This window comes from Salvelinus fontinalis, chromosome 4, assembly GCF_029448725.1.
Source record: "Salvelinus fontinalis isolate EN_2023a chromosome 4, ASM2944872v1, whole genome shotgun sequence".
NCBI lineage: Eukaryota > Metazoa > Chordata > Actinopteri > Salmoniformes > Salmonidae > Salvelinus > Salvelinus fontinalis.
In genome coordinates this window covers 76,299,060-76,310,255 of record NC_074668.1, presented here as the reverse complement: position 1 = coordinate 76,310,255, position 11,196 = coordinate 76,299,060, and the positions used below count along the sequence as shown (strand labels likewise).

The 11,196-nt window shown below is 40.8% G+C and overlaps 1 protein-coding gene across 1 annotated transcript in view; it reads right to left on the bottom strand.

Moving 5' to 3' along the window:
- Window positions 1-1,283: 1,283 nt before the first annotated feature.
- The window catches only part of LOC129854428 (switch-associated protein 70-like), a 29,656-nt gene continuing 19,743 nt past the window's right edge, over window positions 1,284-11,196 (bottom strand). The window contains exons 8-12 of the mRNA XM_055921474.1: window positions 5,200-5,307; window positions 4,701-4,867; window positions 2,547-2,745; window positions 2,026-2,122; window positions 1,284-1,861 (exon numbers count right to left, since the gene is read on the bottom strand). Of these exons, the coding sequence (XP_055777449.1) occupies window positions 1,743-1,861; window positions 2,026-2,122; window positions 2,547-2,745; window positions 4,701-4,867; window positions 5,200-5,307 (690 nt within the window). The 3' untranslated portion in view covers window positions 1,284-1,742. The remainder of the gene's footprint in view (window positions 1,862-2,025; window positions 2,123-2,546; window positions 2,746-4,700; window positions 4,868-5,199; window positions 5,308-11,196) is intronic.

Here is an 11,196-nt window from a genome sequence, read left to right as displayed (position 1 = left end):
GATGGCCAAGCCAGCTCTTTGAAGCTCTGCAGAACATCCATTACAGAAATCTGCAGCGCTAGGCTGAGATGTAGTGTAGAGTGGAATTAAACAGGACCTAGGGCCCCAAGAGAGAGAAAATGGATCCCAGCCCAGGGCCCTGGTTCCCCCAGAGAGAATAGAACCCAGCTCAGAGTCCGCAGAGAAACACTAGATCCTAGCAGTTCCATCCCTGCAGTCAGATCTCATGAGTTCTCACTGCACCAACATTCATTATTACACACACGAGCACAGAGGTCAGCTCACACTTGCATATGTTTGGTTAAATTTAACTTTACCTGACTACAATACAAGGGGAACTATAGCTATGGACTCAAGCGGTTCAAGGTATCTACAGTAACGCCCAGCTCACCACAGTATAATATTACTGTGAGTTACAGCAGAGCCGTAAACAGATGCTTTAACTCATGAAACCACAAGAGGGCATCGGCCAAGTCTTTCATAGGAATATTACTGAAGGTTCCACAGTTCCCACAGGCAAACCAGGAAATTACATTTTAAATGGTTAGATTGAAAAAAAAATGTTTTGAATGAAATGTATCAAATATATAAATCAAGGCTGAGCCTATCAAACCCAGAGTCATATATATGTAACGGATGTGAAATGGCTAGCTAGTTAGCGGGTACGCGCTAGTAGCATTTCAATCAGTTACGTCACTTGCTCTGAGACTTAAGTAGTGTTGCCCCTTGCTTTGCAAGGGCCTCGGCCTTTGTGGAGCGATGGGTAACGACCGTGCTTCGTGGGCAACCGTTGTTGATGTGTGCAGAGGGTCCCTGGTTCGCGCCCGGGTCGGGGCGAGGGGACGGTTTAAAGTTATACTGTTACATTGATGCTGTTGCCCCGGATCACTGGTTGCTGCGGAAAAGGAGGAGGTTGAAAGGGGGGTGTGTGAAATGGCTAGCTAGTTAGCGGGTACGCGCTAGTAGCATTTCAATCAGTTACGTCACTTGCTCTGAGACTTAAGTAGTGTTGCCCCTTGCTTTGCAAGGGCCGTGGCTTTTGTGGAGCGATGGGTAACGCTGCTTCGTGGGCAACTGTTGTTGATGTGTGCAGAGGGTCCCTGGTTCGCGCCCGTGTCGGGGCGAGGGGACGGTTTAAAGTTATACTGTTACATATACATGCCATATTTATTTTTTGGATATAGTATATCTAACCTACCCCCGCCCGTTCACTACTCGCCTATTCTAACATATAATTCTCACATCCCTCATCCAATAAAACAGACAGCAACAGTATAAAGAAATGTCTTTAAATATATTTTATAAGATACACTACTTATGCGTTGGCATTTTAAATATAAAACATCTTATTACTTTGATCTTATTACTTTCTCATGACATTATTTAAAAAAAAGTTTAACATATTATTCATTGAATATCTACAGCTCTATTTCCTGGTTAAAGACTTATCAGACTACAGAATGGCGAAACACTTGGAATGTCAAAGCATTGGCACATTAGTAGAGTTTCAAAATTCCAGATATCCCAGTTAGAAGATTCCCAGAATTAGGAAAAAAATAAGCAGGAAATCCAGAATCCAGCAATCAGGATTTCTGGATATGCTGGACATTTTGGGAAAGTTTCAGGAATTTTGCAACCGTACACATTAGTTAATTCTCAACAACAATAAGACAACAGTATCCTGATGCTACACGATCACAGTAAGATGTCTGGACCATCAGGTAAGAAGCACCATCTCTAGTCTACTGGGCTGACTGGTTGTGGTTCTTCCTCTCCTGCCAGGACTTCTTCCTCAGGTCCAGCTCAGTGTCTGTGAAGGCTGCTGGGCCCCAGTTAGTCATCCTCTGTGGTCCTTTATCGCCTTCACAGACAGAAGGAGAAAGAAAACATCACAGACTGTATTGAAACAGTAGAACAAAGACATCAATAGCATTGTAATATGAGTATGGAGAGGAGAACAGAACATGAGCATGCAGTGGAGGACATTCTACTATGGTGATGTTGGCCTCTCTCATTCTTACTTACCTGGCTGGATGAGATGGACCAGTCCCTCATGCTTGGCCACCTTGTCTTTCCAGCTCTTGGTCTTATTAGCTGCCTGCTCCAATTTCATTCTCACCTCCTGTAACACAAACACACACTTCCTTTAAGTAATAAATAAGTTATGCTGTTGTTCTTGAAGTGGAGACAGTTCTCAGTAAAATCACCACTAGATGGTAACAGAGTGCAAGGAGAGACCTCTATGATGGTTTTGTGTTGTGTCAACAGTTGACAGAGGAGTAATTCGAGAAGAAGCCACGTTTGGTGCCAGGGACGGACTGTCTGTTTCAGGCAGCCATCCACTGACTCAACACTATCTTCAGCTGAATAAAGACCAGTAGTTGCTCACAGACATTTAGGTCAAAAGGAAGTACTTACTGCCAAATTTGTTTTAATCTTGTTTATGAAATGTCCCGGCAACACCTTACTTTAAGTGAAGTGTTAATAGGGGACATGGTTCCTACTAACAGCCATATTGAAACACAGACAGGGTGTTGTTCTCTGACCTCGTACTGCTCCAGCGCTCCGTGCCTCTCTCTCTCAAGACTCTCCAGCTGCAAATTGGCTGCCTGCAGGGCCATCTCCTTGGCCAGCCGCTCGCTCTCCAGCTCCTGCTTCTCAGCCTGGGTCTGGGAGATGGCTCTCTGCTGCTGCAGGTGGATTTGCTCCAGCTCCGCTCGCTTGGCTGACTCCTCCTCCAGAAGCCTGTGTACATGCAGAAACAGACACACCACATTAACCAATCACAGACACACTCAAACAAATGCTGGGTGCAGAAGCCTGAGAATGTGAACGTTAACATCTAATCACAGCCTACTGATACACTGTTTTTGTGCGAAGTGGTGTACCACATGGCACCCTTTTCCCTATATAGTGTACTACCTTTAACCAGTGCACGTACACTGAGTGTACAAAACATTAGAAACACCTGCTCTTTCCATGACATAGACTGACCAGGTGAGTCCAGGTGAAAGCTAGGATCCCTTTGTTTTGACTGACCACGAGAATCCAAATAGGTCAGATCAGGTTTACAATGAATAACTCAGACCCCATTTCACCCGTAGAGGGGGGAGGAAAGAACTAGTGGGGATTGACACTCACATCCTGTTGTAAATCAAGGGAGAAGATCCAGGCTTGTGCTCTCCAAATTCACCAAAGGAATGTGCTTTGTCTCAACAGACCTTTTCCCACTGAAACTCTAACACGTTAAAAAGTGAATACTGGAACAATATTTCTAACGTAGAACGTGTCATTTTGTTTGTTGTTTTGTGATGTCATTAAAAATATTATGAAGGAAATACTGTAACTTGGAAAGTATACATACCACATGGATGAAGTTTCCATACTATGTGTTGTGCATGTAATATGGAAAATGATTAGTGTTTTTTTGTTTAAGAGAGGGATGTGATTCGAAAAGTTATAAGAGATAATTGTTTTCCAAAACATTGCACAGTGAGTAATCACCGCCCCAGAGTGAGGTCAGGGAGCGTGCCTGCCTGCCAGAACCGCCCCTTTTCAGCAAAAGGTATAAATGATGGGTTAAGAAAAAAACACAATGAACCAGAAAAAGTGTGAAGCAGCAACTACATGTTTAAAATGGATTGACCTTTGAATCTCAACATGAGGTGGAGACGATAAACTCACCTCCAGGACAATCACTGGTACGGCTGTTTAGCTGTCCTAAGTAAAGTATCTTCGAAAGCGAATTTAAGTAGGACCATCCTGTTACTCTGCTCAAACCATCGTATTACGTTACTCTCATCACCCCACCGGGAAACTATTGATACGGCTGGCTAGCCCATCTTCAAAGAAGTATCTTCAAGAGTGAATGGAAGAAAAATCAACTCTGTAGTTCTGTTCAGGACAAGTCCCCGGATACCGGACAACTACGAAGAAGGACAACAGTAGAAGAGTTGTTGGAATCATTTTGGACAATCAGAACCTTACAAGCGTGCCGTGAAACACCCTTTCCAAGGCTGCCCCGTTCACCGAGAGATCCCCGGCGAACCCAGGCATTTCATGTAAATACATTCATGATGTCTTGCTCAAAGCGGGCGGCGGTTCGTGTGCAAAGTATATGGTTATTGTAGGTGAGAGTAGTTTCTGAATGTGGCAGTGTTAAGTGTCTCTGTCCCTCTCTCTCCATCTCTTCTTTAACAAGCATCCATGTTGTTGTCATTCCGCTAGGGATCTGTTTTCAGCGCATTACATCTCCAGTCAATAACCGGTGCAGAGTGTGTGTGTGTGTTGATCTTGTGTTCCCATTTAATTAGCTAGTAAATAAATAATTAAACCAATTTGTGTAGTACTGAATCATAATTAAGGCTCGGGTTTTCGCTGATGCAAGGAGGTTACGACTGCTCAGAATGATGATATGATACGAGGTTATGATTAATAAGTTGCCTGTTTATAGATGTGATAGGTAAAGACCTTTTAGAGTTTAATTCAGGAGATGGTAACGCTTTAAAGAACCACTCTCGTGGTGCCCCAGATCCTAATGAGTTAATTGTTACATGATTAATTTAATTGTGTAACAATTAAACATAGTTAGTTAATTAGATAAATATGAGGGCAAAAGGGGAAGCAATTCAATATTAGAAGGGTGTTCCTAATGTCTTGTACACTCAGTCTGTGAGTGTCAAGTGTGTGTTGCGTCTAACCTGGTCTGTAGTTTGCGCATGGTCTCCTCATCCTGCCTGGCCTGTCTCTCATCCTCTAGTGCATCCTCCAGGCGGTGGTACATGTCCTCCAGCTCCCTGACACGCTGCAGGTACTGCTCCAACTCACTGGACTTCTGGGCCACCTGCTCCTCCATCTGCTGACGTACCTGACAGGGGACAATGGACACACACAGGTTGATATGATAATCTGGACACAGACATGAATGCACACACACACACACATACCACCACAGTACAAAGTAGCATGTGGTGTGCATATGACAATCAATTCTGTTTAGTGTAGATTTTCCCAGATAACTCCATAAATAATACTCATACTGTGAGTAATAGTAATACTAATAGTAATAACACTTTGTTATTCATCAAACGCAATGATTCAAAGTCATGAGAGAAGTCTTGCTGAGCAATACGTTGTTGCAGCGATTCTGAGTATGCACTTCCTGGAACAGAGCTAGAGTGTAGCTTTGTGGTTGGTTACCATTTTCTCTCTCTCCAGGTCCGTTCTGTAGCGGTCCTGCAGGTCAGCCTGGGTCTGTTTTCTCCTCTGCTCCTCCAGAGTCGCTGTGGCCGCTGCCTCCTCCAGTTTCTGTCAGGAGCCAAGGGAGAGGAAGCCTTAACGCTAGAAAAGCCTGCTCCCCCTCGAGGCAATGACGAGAATTTTGGATGTCAACATTCTAATTGTCTAATAAATACATTTTATACATTTTCTATCGCAAAAAGAAACCTTTGGTTGTGTTTATTACGAAGGTATTAGGTAACATTATAATATGAAAGAAAATGTATTTCAAAGAGCAAAATAGCATTTTCATTAATTTATGTAACTGTAGTCTACCAACAAAAAGCCACTAAATCACATTATTAATTCACTAAGGGCAGGTCGTAAAGGGACAGTGCAGTCAAAAACGTGATTTTCTTGTTTTGTTAATGATACTTCCACACTATGAGGTCGAAAGCATTTCAATGGCAAAAGGCCCAAGGAAATAAATTTGAAAAAATATATTTGGAGTTATTTTCATGAAATAAACACAGTAGCTGTTTTCGAATACTCATACCTACCGCACTGTAATTGACGTAAATTGAGTATATAGTATGCTTATTGGTCATAGTTTGGATTTAGTTAGTATACCGAAAGTTCCCGGATGTCGTACTAAATTTGCCAAAATAAGAAGTACACAATCAATGGACACTATTGCCGTGCTTTTAGGGCCCATAACGAAATTCTTCAGGAAATGGTCGTGGCTTCACAACGTTTCAGATTTGAAGAAAATTGTGGAATATATGCAGCCGAAGTCCGACGAGAGCGGATACAAATTCATTGCTTTAACTAACTTTGACAAATGTTAAGAAAATGTTGAGCAATGTAATAAAGTAATTACCTTTCAAATAAGTTACACGTTAATGTTGGTCGACAATTTGTTAGCTACGCTTTCCTTATGAACCGCATAGCATTACAGCAGTAAGTACCGGTATGTTAGCTAGTTACGTAACGTTAGTTGGCTACTAATACATCAAACTTGCCAGGCAGTTTATTAACTATCTGCTATCTAAATAACTACCTAACATTTATTGACTAGATTATTCAAATAATTCTTAGCTAAGTGGTATAGTCGTGGTGCGTTAATTCTGGCTATCTACTCCAATTTCAGAACACTGAGTGTGCCAGAGTACAGAATAACTGATGAATTTACAAACGTTCAACACCCTTTGAATATGGTCGGTGTCCGTAAACGTCGTAATTAAAAAAAAAAACTTTATTAAATTGTTGCCAGCAGCACAGTTACAGTCACCAATGCTATGGACAACATAAAAACAGCCTAACCAGCTCTGCTAGGGCGAGTAAAATGGTCAGAGTGGGGTGTTCTCTTATGTCTGGAAATAGCTAGCCAACGTTAGCTTGGGTGCTTGACTGCCATTGGCGTTGAATGCTCGATCAACCCTACAAATTGGCCAGAATGTCCAGTGTGCTCTCTGAATTTACTAACAGACAATCTGACAACGCTCTGGATTTACGAACGCCCAGAGCACACTCTGGCACTCCAGATTGAGTTTACGAACACACCCAAAATCGTAAAATGTCTAGCTAGTAATTTGTTATGCTAGCAAGCTAGCAAGATGTTGCATAGCCAAAGCATCAACTTCCGGTAGACAGGAGAGGCGCTAGTACTCAACTGAAACGATACTGACACGTTTGTTTACAGTATACTAAAATCATATGTAGTATGTAGTATATACTCATTAAGTATGTATACAGTATGTTAGTATGGGTATTCGAACAAAGATAGTGATTTATTAGACAGAGTCATGATTTACAAAAGAACATTAAAAAGACTGCATGGGGGCTTTAAGGAACATTATGAATTCAAGAAAATGCATTTCAAAATAACAGAATGGCATATTTTGAGTTTAAATATATTTCTGTGGTTTGAGTGTTGCGCATGTAATCGTGGTAAATCTGCCATTTTTTTACATTTTGAAATCGAGCTCAAGGGGTCATTTTTAAGAGTTGTTTAACAAGGATATATGATTTAGAAACTGCAGAATCTGCTCCTTCTGATACTATAATACATATATAGACATCAAAACGTCTTACCTGCTTGTGACTCTGTAGGAGAATTTGAATAAGTCACTTTTTGGCTCTCCTTCCCCTGCCTGTGTGTAAATATGTTTTACTACCACTACGCTGCTGTTAATTAATTATTGATTTCCATTACCATAAGTATTTATCCATTTATGCTGCTACTGGTCATTATTACTCCTGTTTACATTAATATATTACCATTAGTATATTAGCATAAGTATTTATATATTCCTGCTACCGGTCACTTTTCAGCCCTGCCATACTGCCTCTGAGTGGCGCAGCGGTCTAAGGCACTGCATCTCAGTGCAAGAGGCATCACTACAGTCCCTGGTTCAAATCCAGGCTGTATAACATCTGGCCGTGATTGGGAATCCCATAGGGTGGCGCCCAATTCGCCCGGGTTTGGCCTGGGTAGGCTGTCATTGGAAATAAGAATTTGTTCTTAACTGACTTGCCTAGTTACGTAAAGGTTAAAAGAATAAATGTACAGTACTGTGCAAAAGTTTTAGTGTGACAAAGTGTGAAAAAATGCTGTCAAGTAAAAATGCTTTCAAAAATAGACATGTTAATCGATTATATTTATCAATTAACAAAATGCAAAGTGAGTGAACAGAAGAAAAATTTCCATCAAATCAATATTTGGTGTGAACACCCTTTGCCCTCAAAACAGCATCAATTCTTCTAAGTACACTTGCACACATTTTTTGAAGGAACTCGGCTGGTAGGTTGGGCCAAACATCTTGGAGAACTAACCACAGTTCATCTGTGGATTTAGGCAGCCTCAGGTGCTTCTCTCTCTTCATGTAATCCCAGCCAGACTCGATGATGTTGAGATCAGGGCTCTGTGGAGGCCATTCCATCACTTCCAGGACTCCTTGTCCTTCTTTACGCTGAGATAGATCTTAATGACTTTCGCTGTATGTTTGGGGTCGTTGTCATGCTGCAGAATAAATTTATAGAATTTAAATTTATATTTTATAAATTGATAATTTATAGAATATATAGTTTAGGTGTAGTTTCGAGGGGCCATCATCTGCCTCGCAGGCTGACTGCCAGTGAATGACTGGCGGTGAATGAGGGGCAGGGGGGAATGTCCTCTTAAAATAGCTTATAACACAAATTATGTTTGTGATAATAAGATTCTAACAACAACAGTGTGTTATATAGACTTATTTAGGAAAAATCAAGGACGGGGTGGACCTGGCTTTAAAAATGGCAGAGTAATTAAAAAAGTACATTCTCTTTGAGTCAACGTGACAGTGTTGATTCAGCCTTTACACTCTCAACTAAAGGTTACTTTGAAAAGGAACTTGCCTTTGAGTTTGGTCTAAACGAGAAAAAAATGATATTGCTTTTCAGTGGGACAAGCTACACTCATTAGACTTATCGGACCCCTTTATCATATGTTTATCCTTTATAATTGTGACAATACAGCAACAAAATAATATTTAAACAATTGGACAGTGGTAGTTGATCTGATTTTGTTTGACATTTTAGTCATTTAGCAGATGCTCTTATCCAGAGCGACTTGCATACCTTTTCATACACCCCCACCCCCTTGGGAATCAAACCCTCAACCCTGGTGTTGCAAGCACCATGCTCTAAAACTGAGCTACACAGGATTTGAGTTGAGAACTTGAGTAGAAAAGAATGATGCATAAGAAGAAAACATGGGCCTCCAGATGCTGGTGCAAAGGGGGAAGTGGGTAGTCTGAGACAGATCTAAATAACCAGCAGACCAGCACCGGAATACAGGCATCAGCTCTTTCACAGGTGTCCCTGAGCCAGCTACATTTGCATAAGTGCTTTTTTTCCCTTCTCAGATCTAATGAAAAACAAGGGAACAGTAAACATGTCGTCCCCCAGGAATGATGCAGCACCCCCCTTGGGCCAATCAGTGTCATTTTGTAAATTACGCATCTCTATGGCAAGATTAATCATTCACCCAAGTTTAGTGAAAATCGGGCAAGTGGTGTCTGAGATATTGCTTGGGTTAGCTAGACTCATATCCCTGAGCATGTGGGTCAAAATTCATCACTCTGAGTCAAACAGATTAACCCCCTAAGGTTAATGTCCGCGCCCCTTGGAAATCTAATTAGCATAATACATTGCATTGGATGCGTCTCAATCCACCAAATCCGCACTTCCGCATCTGAGGTGAAAGGTGACAAAGCTAGAGCGGTCAGACCAAGAGACATCCCGAAATTCGGGCTTCCACAAAATCATCTGTAGCGTCCGAAAGGTTTGGCTTACAAACTATTGTTCTGCTCTAGGACGCCCACAGGCCTCACAAGACTCGTCTGAAGGTCCCCCAGTACCAGCTGAAAAAAATTAATGGATGTACTGTATATATGGAGACTGTTGAGTGCTTTAAATACATGTAAAAAATATATATACTAATGTTTCCTGATTTTTCTTATCTCTCTCAGATATAGTACAAACACTTCAGAACAAACTTCCTTTAGATTTTTTTGGGGGGACTATCCGTTGTTCCATTTAGTGAATCTGTTATTCAATGCATTTGTATGGGCTAATAGCAGTAAGACCAAATAACAATTTTCATCAAACAATTTTTTGAATATATTTGTATATATAGGGTTGAATGGCGGGAACCCGGTTACCGAGATTTACATGGATTTACCCCCCAAAACCTCTCCCTTTTCCAAGGATAAATAACTGTGAAAAAACGTTAAATTATAATAAATTATTTACATGAACAGCATGGCGTGAAATGGAACTGTTAAATGATATGTGATGTCTAAATCTGGCTTCTCTACGGCCTCTGCATGATGAATCATCAACACTCAGGGTGGGGACAGACAGCCCATCTCAGTATAGAACGCAGTTCACAATGCATGTAGACCTATTATTTCATCATGGTAACTTTTTTTTCTTGTGACCGGTAGGTTTTATATTTGCTGCATCATAGCCTATGCTACAGTAACTAAAGACAGAATGCGCATCTAATTTACCCATATCCATCTGGCTTTCGAGGGTCACTTAATTTTTTTATTGTAAAGATTTATTTTATTTTATTGCAGCTGCAGAGTGATAAAACAACCTATCACTCAAAATTCGTTGCTGTAAATCAGTGCATGCGCGAGCACTCTCTCACAGTCTTTCTCCATCAACTCCATTCAAATTGCATCCAAAATAGATAATTCTGTTCTAGATTGATATATAGCCCTACATATAGATGTCCTAGCCTACCTCTTTCAGGTAATAAATTAAATGCAGTAGTAGCCTTATATTTAGCTAATTATCGATGGTTATGCATAATAAGCTTCTAACATAGCCTCTGTCTCTTGCACAATCCGCACACACCTGTGCTCCGCTGGCCTCTCTCCTTAAATAACACTCCAGAGCTCTTGGAGTCCCATGCAAGAAAAGCTAGACTAGAATAGCTTGCTGGACATACATTATCTTTGCATTTCTTATACCAATAGACTATTCAAAGAGGGATGCAAGCCCTTGTTGCCGGAATGTTAAATACAGCAGCCAATAGAACTCAGGTAGGCTATAGCAGTTACTTATTCCGAGCCATAACCATTCAATCTTCATGAAGAGAAGAGAAAGCCGTGTGCATCTAATTCTAGTCCTATATTATTCAAGGAGGACATTAGAATGATGACAATAAGGACTATGAAACGTATTTTATTTAACTATTGAAAGAGAGGAAGAAATGAAGCAACAATAGAGAGAGAGAAAGAGGAGGTAGGCTAATAACATTAGGGGAAATATTATGAAAGGTAGGCATATATATATATATATACATACATATACACTGCTCAAAAAAATAAAGGGAACACTTAAACAACACAATGTAACTCCAAGTCAATCACACTTCTGTGAAATCAAACTGTCCACTTAGGAAGCAACACTGATTGACAATAAATT